This window comes from Mobula birostris, chromosome 1 (assembly GCF_030028105.1).
Source record: "Mobula birostris isolate sMobBir1 chromosome 1, sMobBir1.hap1, whole genome shotgun sequence".
In the NCBI taxonomy this organism is placed as follows: domain Eukaryota; kingdom Metazoa; phylum Chordata; class Chondrichthyes; order Myliobatiformes; family Myliobatidae; genus Mobula; species Mobula birostris.
The window spans coordinates 43,075,187-43,088,211 of NC_092370.1; the positions used below are offsets into that span (position 1 = coordinate 43,075,187).

General features: G+C 41.9%; 1 protein-coding gene across 1 annotated transcript in view; it reads left to right on the top strand.

The window, feature by feature from the left end:
* The first annotated feature begins 4,079 nt into the window (after positions 1 to 4,079).
* The window catches only part of ca8 (carbonic anhydrase VIII), a 77,941-nt gene continuing 68,995 nt past the window's right edge, over positions 4,080 to 13,025 (top strand). Inside the window, exons 1-2 of the mRNA XM_072256566.1 lie at positions 4,080 to 4,230; positions 4,650 to 4,841. Coding sequence (XP_072112667.1) covers positions 4,155 to 4,230; positions 4,650 to 4,841 — 268 coding nt within the window. The 5' untranslated portion in view covers positions 4,080 to 4,154. The remainder of the gene's footprint in view (positions 4,231 to 4,649; positions 4,842 to 13,025) is intronic.

A 13,025-nucleotide genomic window follows, 5' to 3' on the forward strand; every position in this document is an offset into this window, starting at 1 on the left:
TTATCGACAATCGTAGATGCATTTTGCAATTGTGCAAACAGCTTTTAAAACATTAAGGAACAAAAATTAAATAAATTACTCAAAAAAGACAATAAAATCACTTACTTATACCCCTCACATACTGGACAATTATAGAATTCAGATCCAAAGTATTATGAAAGTTGCAAAGTTCCATTTAATATTTTCATTCCCTCACCTAAAAGTTATTTTCTATAGTTATAACAAACATTTTCCATTTCAAAGCTGCTTTGGCATATTAGCACAATCCACCAGTGCTTTCAGAGATTCATCAAGTAAATGAACTAGATGTAATGCCTCAGAAAGAGATAGTAGGACAGACGAAGTTGTTAATTTATTCAGATACATTGTGGAGTAGGCCCTTCTGGCTTTTCATAGAGCATAGAAACAGGTCTTTCAACACATCTCGTCCAAGCTGGCCTAGTTTTCTGTCTACTCCCATCTACCCACTCCCAGACCATAGCCCTCCATACCTCTGTCATCTGTATACCTATTCAAACTACCCTTAAATGTTACAATTGAACCCGTATCTACCACTTCCACTTGCAGCTCCTTCCATGAAGACTTCCTCCTCAGTATTCCCTTAAATATTTCACCTTTCACCCTAAACCTATGGCCTCTAGTTCTAGTCTCACCCAGTCTGAGAGGAAAAGCCTGCATGCACCCATCCTCATAACTTTGTATACCTCTAAGGTCTCACCTCATCCTACAGCAGTTCAGGGAATAAAGTCTACTCAACCTATTCAACCTTTCTGTGTAATGCAGGTCTTCAGGTCCCAGCGAGATCTGTGTAAAGGACCAAAGACGTGATCAAAGGGCAAGGATTTAAAATAAAAGTTCGGAGGAGAGAGAGTTGGAAAGCTGTTGGCAGTGAATACTAGATGGATTGGTGAAAAATTGAGGAATTCGGGGCTACAGGGAAATGGCACAGAAGAGTTGAGGCCCTGATGGTCATGTTGAATGGCAGCCAGGCTTCGAGGCCCAGGTCCGCTACTCCTGTTCATATTTTCTTCATGTTCTTGTGGGTTTTGAGGATGTGCAAAAGGCTAGAACTGGAGGAGTATAGATGTGTCGATTGTAGGATTGGAGAGATGAAGTGTAAAACAAAGGCATGAAGATATCTGAAAGCATGAGTGAAAATGTCAATATTGATGTCTTGATTAGCTGGAACTATTACAGGTCAATGTGCATGGCAATGCTAGGCTAGGAAATAGGCAGCATACTCCCAAGAGGAAAACAGAAATTAAAGTTATTAAGGCTGGAGATACCAAGTGCTTGATAAGGTCTTCGGTGCAGTAGGGCTCATGAAGGGAAGCAGCTGGGTTATTTTATGTAGGTGGAATAAGCATATCTTAGAGATGGCACAGATATGAGCTCTAAACTCAACTTGTGGTCAAATGTAACACCAAAGTTGTGAGTAGGTGAGTACAATTTCAGATATTCAGCAGTTGGTGGATGGGAAACAGAGTTTCTGAAGAGGACCAAAGAAATGACGGTAAAATAAAGTGTGGATGCTGGAAGTCTGAAAATAAAAAGCAGGAATTTAAAATGGGAAATCCGAAAGCAGAAAGCAGGAAACCTGCAATCAGCAAAGCAGTATCTACAGAAAGAGAAACAGAGTTAATATTTCAGGCCAAAGACACTTCATCTGTCCTATGTTCTTTTCAAAAGCAATACCTTTTGAATAACCTGACGAAGGGTCTCGGCCCGAAACGTCGACTGTATCTCTTCCTAGAGATGCTGCCTGGCCTGCTGCATTCCACCAGCAACTTTGATGTGTGTTGCTTGAATTTCCAACATCTGCAGAATTCCTCAAGTTTGCACCTTTATCTTTTCCGCTTTCTTTACCTCATCTAAACCTGGATGATGACAACTAGCTTGATGATCCCTAGTAGTGGTGAGCAGGTGGTAGTCAAAAGAAGTGTTGGTGAGATAACACTTCTTTTGACATCCTGAGGAAGGGTCTCAGCCCAAAGTATCGGCTCCTTATTCCTCTCCATAGGTGCAGCCCATCCTGCTGAGTTCCTCCAGTATTTTGTGGGTGTTTGCTTTGCGGAATCTCTTGTGTTTTTGAAGGTGAGACAAAGCTGGGTGTCATCAGCACATTGTGTTCTTGAAGGAAGGATTCCGATGTCTAAAGACCTTGGTTTGGAAATGGAAGTTGGAAGTACGGTGGTAGTCTACAATGATGGAAAGGTCAAGTGTTTTCTGTTGGAGAGGGCATAATGATGGTGGATTTCACTGAGAGGGGATCAGTACATGAGATGAGAGCTGTGAGAAACGGCAGTCAATGTGACAGCCAGGAAGCAAAATTAGGTGTTTGTCTGTTTATCAGGCTGACAGAGCAAGATATAAGTCTCAAAGGTTTATTAATTCATTTTTATTTATTTATTGAGATATAGCATGGAAAAGGCCCTCCTAGATCTTTGATTCGTGACATCCAGCAACCTCTGATTTAACCCTAGCCCAATTATGAGAAAACAATACAATGCCTAATTAACCAACCAACCAGTACGTTGTTGGGCTGTGGGAGGAAACCGGAGCACCCAGAGGAAACCCACACAGTCACGGGGAGGACGTACAAACTCTGTACAGGCAGCTGTGGGAATTGAACCTGTGTCACTGGTATTGTAAAGTATTGTGCTAACCATGATGCCAGGGAGAGTGGAGAAGGACGTAAGGTCTGACTGACCATTAGATGTTTGGCCTGGTGTCTTGTGCTAACAAGTGGATTGATAGGCAGCAGGTTGGATAGTGACAAACTGAATGGCAATGATGCCCATGGGATTTCCATCAGTGCCATCAGAGTTGAGCGTAGTGGAGGCAGGAGAAGTCAAACAACTATTTTAATAGATAAAAGTAAGACAAATTGTACCTGTTTATCTGTGAACTGGTAAGGGGTGTATTCTAAAGCACAGCTGATGTCATAAAATTTGTTTCTACATTATCTGAGTGGCTAATGGTAGGACTAATTAATGGTCAGTCATTTACACACCACAAAGGAACTACAGCAGGGTCCTCTGGTTTCGTTTGAAGTACTGAGGTATATAATGTATTCCTTCCTGCCTTTTGAGGTCTGGGTTCATCACACAGACCATAAACAGAATGTAACACCTCCCACAGTCTAAGCAGTTGGATTTGAGCTGGTAAGTAAGAGGATTTGAATAAATTTCAAAGGACCTGTCACATATATGCTGGGATCTCCTGTTCTTGGCAGTAAATATAACTTTGTAGAAAGAACTGAGCTCTGTGTATTTCGGGTCGGCAGTGCGGTTATCTGACTTCCCTCTGCGAGATTGAAACTATCCACCGAAGGTCTTGCACGATCGAGGAAGTCGTCGGAAGGTAAGGGAGAAGCGAAATGCTTCTATAATTGTTATAATCTTATACTATTCACTGTAATTCGAAAGTAATCTTAAAAGAATAACTATTAACTATTATTTGTTCCTCAACTGAAGTTTCAGTGCTTGGAGCAACATTTATACTTACGAGAGAATGGTACTAAATCTTTGCTTGTATCGCTGCAAAATTCTAGCCTGAAGGTCAAACAGCAAATCTGCAGTGCTCCCTGACGGTGTCAATTAATTGTATCCATTCTACGAACGATTGTAATTCGACCAATTAAAGATCCTGAAACAGGCAGAAAATAATATTTATTCGCATCCTTTCTTGCCTGCCTAGGGAGCATTTAAGCTTTAACCCTTGGAAATATTGGAAGAGTTAACACAACCTGGCATGTCTCGGTAGTAGGGGTGGTGGTGTGGATAGCAAAAACTTACGTGGCGAGCGGTACCCGGATCTCATAGTTTCAAAATATAAACCTGAATTTTACATTAATGCGCCTTCTATTTAAACACCTCTACACTTGTAGTTTACAAAGTGGAAGTCTGATTCCAGATTTCGATATTAGGTAAGTGGCTTATTGTGTTTTTTTTTTGTTATTGTTGAAAATGAAGTTTGAAGGTCCGTCTGGTGTGGGGCTGGGAATCGGCAGCGAAGCGCGCAGGTAGAGAGCGGATCGCTTCCTGCGCGCGCCCGACGACCGGCGAAGGTGCGCGTGGGGGCTGGTGCTTGTGCACGCGATCGGGACGGGTCTCCTCGCAGCTGGAGCCGCGCAGATCCGGGCAGCGTTCCAAATGGCCGATTGCACTTTCATCGAGGAAGCTGAGCCTGAGAGGAATAAGGAAGGGTTGGATTGGGGGTATGAAGAAGGTGAGCTTCTGAAAACTTTTTAAAAATTTGAACTGTGCCAGTGGAAGCTTGGTAGCTGACATTACACGAAATCGTCCGCTAATTATACCCTCCATACTCTTAAAAAAAATAGTTCTTGTTTTGGATTTGTTTCCTTCGCAGGACGTCTATTTCTCTCCGCATGTAATAATTAATTTACCTTTATATTGATTCAATGAACTATATTTAAGGAGATTAGGTTACTTTCTTAATTTTTAGTGCTGTGCAAAACTGTGCGAGGTCCAATTATTTATTGGTATAATAACGTGCTAGAGATAAACCGTCTCCGAGTATTACAGCAAATTTGCTTTACGTTCAGTCTGCAAAACTGCGCGTATATGGTTATTGTAAGGGTTTTAATTTTATTATATTTGAAAGGATCTACGTCTATTCTATTTTAGGAGTGGAATGGGGATTGTTGTTCCCTGCAGCTAATGGAGTGTATCAATCTCCTATAAATTTGAACTCCAGGGAGGCAAAGTATGACCCTTCGCTACTGGACGTACGTTTATCCCCAAATTATGTGGTCTGTCGTGATTCTGAAGTAATTAATGATGGTCACACCATTCGGATATTACTGAAATCCAAATCAGGTATGTAAAATTTCATATATTTTAATTTTTACGTTAGATTATGGAATGTTTCTTTTTTTGCACTAACTCATATTTCTAATATATTTTACTCTTAGAACTGTTATTCGTAAATTACAATGTTAATTGAATCGATGCTCAGAAGTGGTTCCCAGTAGACTCGTTAGCTTTTTTGCTATTTGTAGTGAGGTTATGAAAACATCTACTACTTTGCCACAAATGAAGCACAGAGATATTTGGAAATCCCTTTTTTTTTTACAAATCCACAGAAAATTGACTTTTGCACAAAAATAACTATGCCGCAGAGCAGGTGCTAAATTTAGCTATATTTAGAATAGTTTATTCGAAAGTTGGTGTCAGTGGACAATGTTAAAATTTTATTATAAAAATGCCCTGTTGCAAGTGTCCCTGATGTAGCACCCATAAGTCATTCAGATTTTCATTGCCAGATATCAAATTTCAGGGCTCATTTGACAACACAGTGAGTTTTCGCAACCTTCAGACCTAATAGTTCTTGCTGTGTGTTGTGTGGTTTTCTAATATCTGTCCAGAACTATTATAGTCATAGTCATATTTTATTGATCCCAGGGGAAATTGGTTTTCATTACAGTTGCACCATAAATAATAGTAATAAAACCATAAATAGTTAAATAGTAATATGTAAATTATGCCAGGAAATAAGTCCAGGACCAGCCTATTGGCTCAGGGTGTCTGACCCTCCAAGGGAGGAGTTGTAAAGTTTGATGGCCACAGGCAGGAATGACTTCCTATGATGCTCTGTGTTGCTTCTTGGTGGAATGAGTCTCTGGCTGAATGTACTCCTGTGCCCACCCAGTACATTATGTAGTGGATTGGAGACATTGTCCAAGATGGCATGCAACTTGGACAGCATTCTCTTTTCAGACACCACAGTCAGAGAGTCCAGTTCCATCCCCATAACATCACTGGCCTTACGAATGAGTTTGTTGATTCTGTTGGTGTCTGCTATTGATCTGTATAGAGCATAAGAGATCTCAAGAACTGGAATTATCAGGAAAACATCTTATCTGCACTGTGTCTGCATCCTTTAAGTAAATTTAAAAGCATTTTTCAAAAGTGCCACATTGCTGTAATGAAGTTATTATGGCAGTATATAAATTATTGATTGGCTACCACCTTACAACAAGCTTAAAAAAAGTTCTGATTTTTCTTGGTAAATCTTGATTGAGAATTTGGATAGTAGGGATAATCTCCTTGTTCCTTTTCAAAATGGTGTTGTGGAATTATTTATAATCGCCCAGAGATAGTTGATAGTGTGGGTTTGCTGAAATCAGTACCTCTGACAGTACAGCTCTTTCTCTGTGTTGCAATAATGAGTTGGTATGGATTTGGGTCATTCAGCCCATAGACTCTGCTCCTCCATTCCATCATGGCTGATCTGGGATCCCACTCAACCCCATACACCTGCCTTCTTGCCATATCCTTTGATGCCCTGACCAATCAGGAAACTATCAACTTCTACTTTAAATGTAACCATGGACTTGGCTTCTATCTGCAGTTTGTGTCAGAGCATTCCACAGATTCACTCTCTGGCTAAAAAATTTCCTCCTTACCTCTGTTCTAAAAGGTTTCCCCTCGACTTTGAGGCTGTTCCCTCTAGTTCTGGATACTCCTACCACTGGAAATATCCTCTCCACATACACCCTATCTAGTCCTTTCAGCATTTAGTAGGTTTCAATGAGATCCCCTCACCCGCATACTTCTAAATTCCAGTGAGTACAGGCCCAAAGCTGCCAAACACTCCTCATATGTTGACCCCTTCATTCCCAAAATCATCCTCGTAAACCTCCTCTGGACTCCCTCCAATGACAATACATCTTTTCTGAGATATGGGCCCTAAAACTGTTGACAATACTCCAAGTGTGGCCTGACTAATGTCTTCTAAAGACTTGACATTATCTCCTTGCTTTTCTATTCCATTCCCTTTGAAATAAATGCCAACATTGCATTTGCCTTCTTCACCACGACACAACCTGTAAATTAACCTTCTGGGAGCTTTGCATGTGGACTCCTAAGTCCCTCTGCACCTCTGATGTTTGAATTTTCTCCCCATTTGGATAATAGTCTGCACTATTGTTCTTTTTACCAAAATGCATTATCATACATTTCTCAATGCTGTATTCCATCTGCCACTTTTTTGCCCATTCTTCTACTTTGTCTAAGTCATGCTGAAATCGCATTGCTTTCTCAGCACTACCTACCTCTCCAACACGAGGAAATCTGCAGATGCTGGAATTTCAAGCAACACACATAAAAGTTGCTGGTGAACGCAGCAGGCCAGGCAGCAAAGACGAGAAGGGTCCCGGCCCAAAACGTCAACTATACCTCTTCCTAGAGATGCTGCCTGGCCTGCTGTGTTCACCATCTACCTCTCTATCTATCTTTGTATCATCCGCAAACTTTGCTACAAAGCCATCAATTCCATTATCTAAATCATTGACAAACAATGTGAAAAGCAGCTGTCCCAGTACTGACCCCTGAGGAAAACCACTAGTCACTGGCAGCCAATCAGAAAAGGCCCTTTTTATTCCCACTTACTACCTCCTGCCTGTCAGCCATTCCTCTATCCATGCCAGTATCTTTCCTGTAACACCATAGGGTTTTATCTTGTGAAGCAGCCTCATGTGTGGCAACTTATCAACTGCTTATAAATTCAAGTAAGTGACACCCACTACCTTTCCTTTGTCCACCCTGCTGGTTTCTTACTCGAAGAACTCTAACAGATTTATTACGCAAGATTTCCCTTTACAGAAACCATGTTGACTTTGACTCATTAGTCTCCCATTACCCTGAAACCTCATCCTTAATAATCGACTCCAACACTTTTCCAACCACTGAGGTTAGGCCAACGGGCCTGTGGTTTTCTTTCTTTTGCCTTCCTCCCTTCTTAAAGAGAGGAGTGACATTTGTAATCTTCTAGTCCTCTGGGACCATGCCAGGAACAAGTGATTCTTGAAAAATCATGACCAATGCACCTGTTATCTCTTCAGCATCCTCTCTCAGGTCTCTGGGATGTTGTCCATCTGGTGCAGATGACTTATCCATCTTAAGACCTTTCAGTTAACCTTGCATTTTTTCCTTTATAATAACAATGGTACTCACTCCTGCTCCCCTAAACTCACGGACCTCTGGCACACTGTTAGTGTCCTAGCGCAAAGTACCCATTGAGTTCATCTGCCATTTCTTTGTCCCCCCATTACTACCTCACCAGTATCATTTTCCAGTGGCCCAATATCAACTTTCACCTCCCTTTTACTCTCTATATAAGGTAAAAAACTTCTAATATCCTGTTTTATATTATTGGCTAGTTTGCCCTCATATTTCATCTTTTCCCTTCTTAAAGCTTTTTTAGTTGCCTTTTGTTGGATTTTAAAAGCTTCCCAGTCATCCAACTTCCCACTCTCTTTTGTTACCTTGTGTGCCCTTTCCTTGGCTTTTATACAGTCTTTAAATTCCCTTGTCAGCCACAGTTGCCTATCCCTGGCATTTGAGAACAACTTCTTCTGTAGGACATATCTATCCTTGTGATCTATTCCTAGGAACTTCAGCCACTTCTGTTCTGCCATCATCCCCTCCAGTCCCCCTGGGCAAGCTCTTCTCTCATGCCTCTGTAATTCCCTTTATTCCATTGTGATACTAATACATCTGACTTGTGCTTCTCCCTCTCAAAAATTGCAGTATGAATTCAATCATATTATGTTCACTGCCTCCTAAGGGTTTGTTTATGTTAAGCTCCCTAATAAGATCTGGGTTATTACACAACATCCAATCTAAGTTAGCCTTTCCCTGAGTAGGCTCAAGCACAAGCTGCTCTAAAAGCCATCTCATAGGCAATCAACAAATTCCCTCTCTTGTGATCGGACACCAACCTAATTTTCCCAATCCCCATTACAATTGTAATTTACATTACATTATATGCCTTTTCCAGCACCCATTTCAATCTCAACCCCACATCTTGGCTACTATGTGGAGGCCTGTATGTGATTACCATAATGGTCTTTTTTACCCATGCAGTTTCTTAAGCACAAAGATTCAACATTCTCTGACCCTAGGTCACCTCCTTCTAAAGATGTAGTTCCATCTCTTATCAACAGAGCCACACCATCACCTATACCCTCCTGCCTGTCATCTTGATACAAAATATATCCTTTGATGTTAAACTCCCAACTATGGCCACCTTTCAGCCACCACACAGTGATGTTCACAACGTCATACTGACCAATCTCTACCTTATTCCGAATGCTACGCACATTTAAAAACAGCACCTTTAGTCCTGCGTTCTTCCCCCTTTTGAATTTTGCCTCTGTAGTACAATTTAGCTCTTTGCTCTGTCTGCATTTGTACCCAATCATTGGCTTGTCCTTCCTTACATTAATGTTACACACATCATCTACTTGTAAACCTGCTGGCTCATCCTCAGCTCTATCATACTGATTCCCACCCCACCCCTCCCGCTCTATTAGTCTAAACCACTCCCAACAACTCTAGTAAACCTACTTGCAAGAATATTGGTCCCCCTTGGATTCAAGTGCAACCCATCCCTTGTGTACAGGTCACACCTGCCTCAGAAGCGGTCCCAATTATCCAGAAATCTGAATCCCTGCACCCTTCTCCAATTCTTTTGCCATGCATTTATCTGCCACTCTTTCTATTTCTATCCTCACTCGCGTGACACAAGCAGCAATCCCGAGGTTACTACCCTTGAGGTTCTGCTTCTCAGCTTCCTTCGTAACTCACTGTATTCTGTTTTCAGGGCTTCCTCCTTTTTCTACCTATGCCATTGGTACCAATATGTACCACAACTTCTGGCTGCTCACCCTCCCTTTTCAGGATATTGTGGTTCAGAAATTCACAGACCCTGGCACCTGGGAGGCAAGCTACCATCCATATCTCCCACAGAATTAACTGTCTGCCCCCTAACTATAGATTCCCCTTTTACTGCTGCCATCCTCTTCAGTTCCCTACCCTTCTGAGCCACAGGGCCAGACTCAGTGCCAGAGGCATGGCCGCTGTTGCTTCCCCCAGGTAGGTCATCCCCCAACAGTACTCAAAATACAGTACTTATTGTTGAGGACAGCCACAGGTCTGCTCACCACTATCTGACATTCTCCCTTCCCTCTCCTGACAGTCACCCATTTATCTGTCTCCTGTACCCTTGGTGACTACCTCTGTGTAGCTCCTGTCTGGCACTGCTTCACTTTCCCAAACAAACCGAAGGTCATTGAGCTACAGCTCCAGTTCCCTAACATGGTCTCTAAGGAGCTGCATCTTGAAGCACCTGGTCCATCAGGGAGGCTGGTAGTCTCCCGGAAATCCCACATCTGACACCCAGAACAGGACACTGGCCCTGGAGACATACCCCCTATTCTCTCAGTAGTTAAATAAGAATTTACTTATTCACTTTGCCTCCGCTTGTTCTCGCCGAAGCCCTATTGAGCCAAAGCCTTACCAATCTGATTCAGTCCACTCCAATGATGACCGCTCCCGCGATGACCGCTCTGCTAGATGGTACCTCTCTTTTATTAGATAGTGGGTTTTTAAAGCTCTTTGTCGGACTTGTGCGGGAATGTTTCTACTATGTCTGCGCAGTACTCCAAGCAAAGACTCTCTTTGAAAAAACTTCCTGCTTTTTTCAAGCAGGAAATGACTCAAAATCTGATGCTGGTTAGCATGCTGTCATTGACCCATAATTGATAAATAATCATACACAATAATTTGAAGAGGAGAGTGGGAGTGATTCAAGATTCAATAGTTAGGGGAATAGGCAGGAATTTCTGTGGATGTGAAAGAGACTGCTGGATGTGAATATACCTCCCAGGTGCTAGGGTCAAGGATGTCTCAGATTGGGTCCACAGCATTCTTAAGCAGGGAGGATGAGGAGCAATTGTGGTACATATTGATACCAATGACATATGTAGGAAAAGGGATGAGGTTCTAAAGAATGAATAGGTGGAAATCCGAGAATCAGGACCTCAAGTGTGGTTATTGCATTTGACTGCCCAGATTGCTACCTGTGCTACATACTGGTGAGGGTAAGAATAGGATAATATGGCAGATGAATGTGTGGCTGATGAATTGGTACAGGGGGCAGCTTTTCAGATTTGTTGATCATTGGCATCTCTTCTGGGGAAGGTATGGCTTGTTCAAAAGGAATGGCTTATCCCTGGCCATATTCTGTGGACAGATTTGCTAGAGCTGGTGGGGACGATTTAGGTTGGGTTGGCAAGGGGATGGGAACCAGAATGATAGAGCAGTTGGTGTAAAGGTAGATACAGTCTGTAGACAGGTGGTGAGGAAGGATAGTCATAAATACAGTCAGTTGAATGGGTTGAAATATAAGATGTATCAGGAACAAGGGTGACGAACTTAAGAATATGGATTAATACACAGAACTATGGTGTTGTGGCCATGACTGATGCTTGTCTATTACAAGAGCAGGAATGAATGCTGGTTGTTCCAGGGTTTAGATGTTTCAAAAGTTACAAGGAGGGAGGTAAGTAAGGTGGGGCAGTAGTTCTAGTCTCTCTCAACCTCAGGGGAAAACACCTGCTTGCATTAACTCTATCTATGCCCCTCATAACTTAGTTACACTTCTATCAAATCTCCCAATCAAATTTCCAACGCTCAGAAGAATAAAGTCCTTATTTAACTTTTCCTTATCACTCAGGTCCTCATGTTTCGGCAACAGCAACATCATTGGGAATTTTCTCTGTACCCTTTCAATCTTATTTATCATTTTAGGTGACCAGAACTGGATGTTGTATTTCAAAGTAGGCCTCACCAGTCTCTTATACAGCTTCAACACAACACCCCTAATCCTGTACTATATTCAGTACGTTAATTTATGAAGGCCAATGTGCCAAGAGCTCTCATTCTACCTGTCCACTATCTAGCTGTTATGCCACTTTCAAGGAAATAGTAACAGGTCTCCAGCCAGAGAGGCCACCATCTACACCCACTCTCTGGTTTCTTCTGTGAAGCCAATATTGAATCCAGTTTACTACCTCATCCTGAATGTCAAGCAACTAAACTTTCTTGAGCAGCCTCCAATGCAGAATTTTGTCAAAGGCTGTGCTAAAATCCATGTTGACAACGTCTACAGCCTTTCCTTCATCAACTTTCTTGGTATCTTCCTCAAAAAACTCTATAAGCTTGGTTAAACATGACCTATCATGCAAAAATCCATGTTGGCTATCCCTAACCATACCCTGTCTAACTTACATATCCAGTCCTTTAGAATACCTTCCAATAATTTACCAACTACTGACTTCAAGCTCACCAGCCTATAATTTCCCAGTTTATTTTTCGAGCCTTTCTTGAACAAAGGAATAATATTAGCTACATTCCAGTCCTCACACGTGGCTAAGGGCATCTTAAATACCTCTTCCTCTTCCTGTGCCATTGTCATTTCAGGAAGGCTTCTGAAACAATATGTGTCCAGGTCTACTACAGGCAAGGCCATACTGAATCTCGTACAATACTAGCTATGAACTTGTCAGTTGACGGATCCCTTGTTGGATGAATGTTTCAGAGACACCGACCGCAGCTTCCTAACATTTACCATAGACTTGGACAGGGATAGAAGCAGATGGTATGAGAAGGTATTGAATTGAGGAGGGCGAATTATGATGCTATTAGGCACGAAATGGGGAGCATAAATTGGGAACCGTTGTACTCGTAAAAATCCATAACCCATATGTGGAGGTTGTTTTGGGAGCATTTGCAGGGGATTATGGATGGGTTTGTCCCATTGAGGCAGGTAAAAGATGGTTGCCAAGAGATGTAGAACATCTAGTGAAAAGGAAGAAAGAAGCATATTTAAGGTTTAGGAAGTAAGGATCAGACAGTTCCCTTGAGAGTTACAAGTTAGCCATGAAGGAGCTGAAGAAGGGACTTAGGAGAGCTAAGAGGGGGCATGAGAAGTCCTTGGTGCATAAGATTATGCTTTTGGTAATGATCTTTGCATTCTTATTGGCAATGGCATAGTAGCTGAAGCTTGGAGGGTGGAAAATGTCATTCCTTTGTTCAAGAAATGGAATATGGATAATCTTGGGAATTATATACTAGTGAGTCTTATATCAGTGGTGGGCAAATTATTTGAGAAGATTCTTAGAGGGAAGAATTCCAAGCATTTGGAGAAGCTTAGTC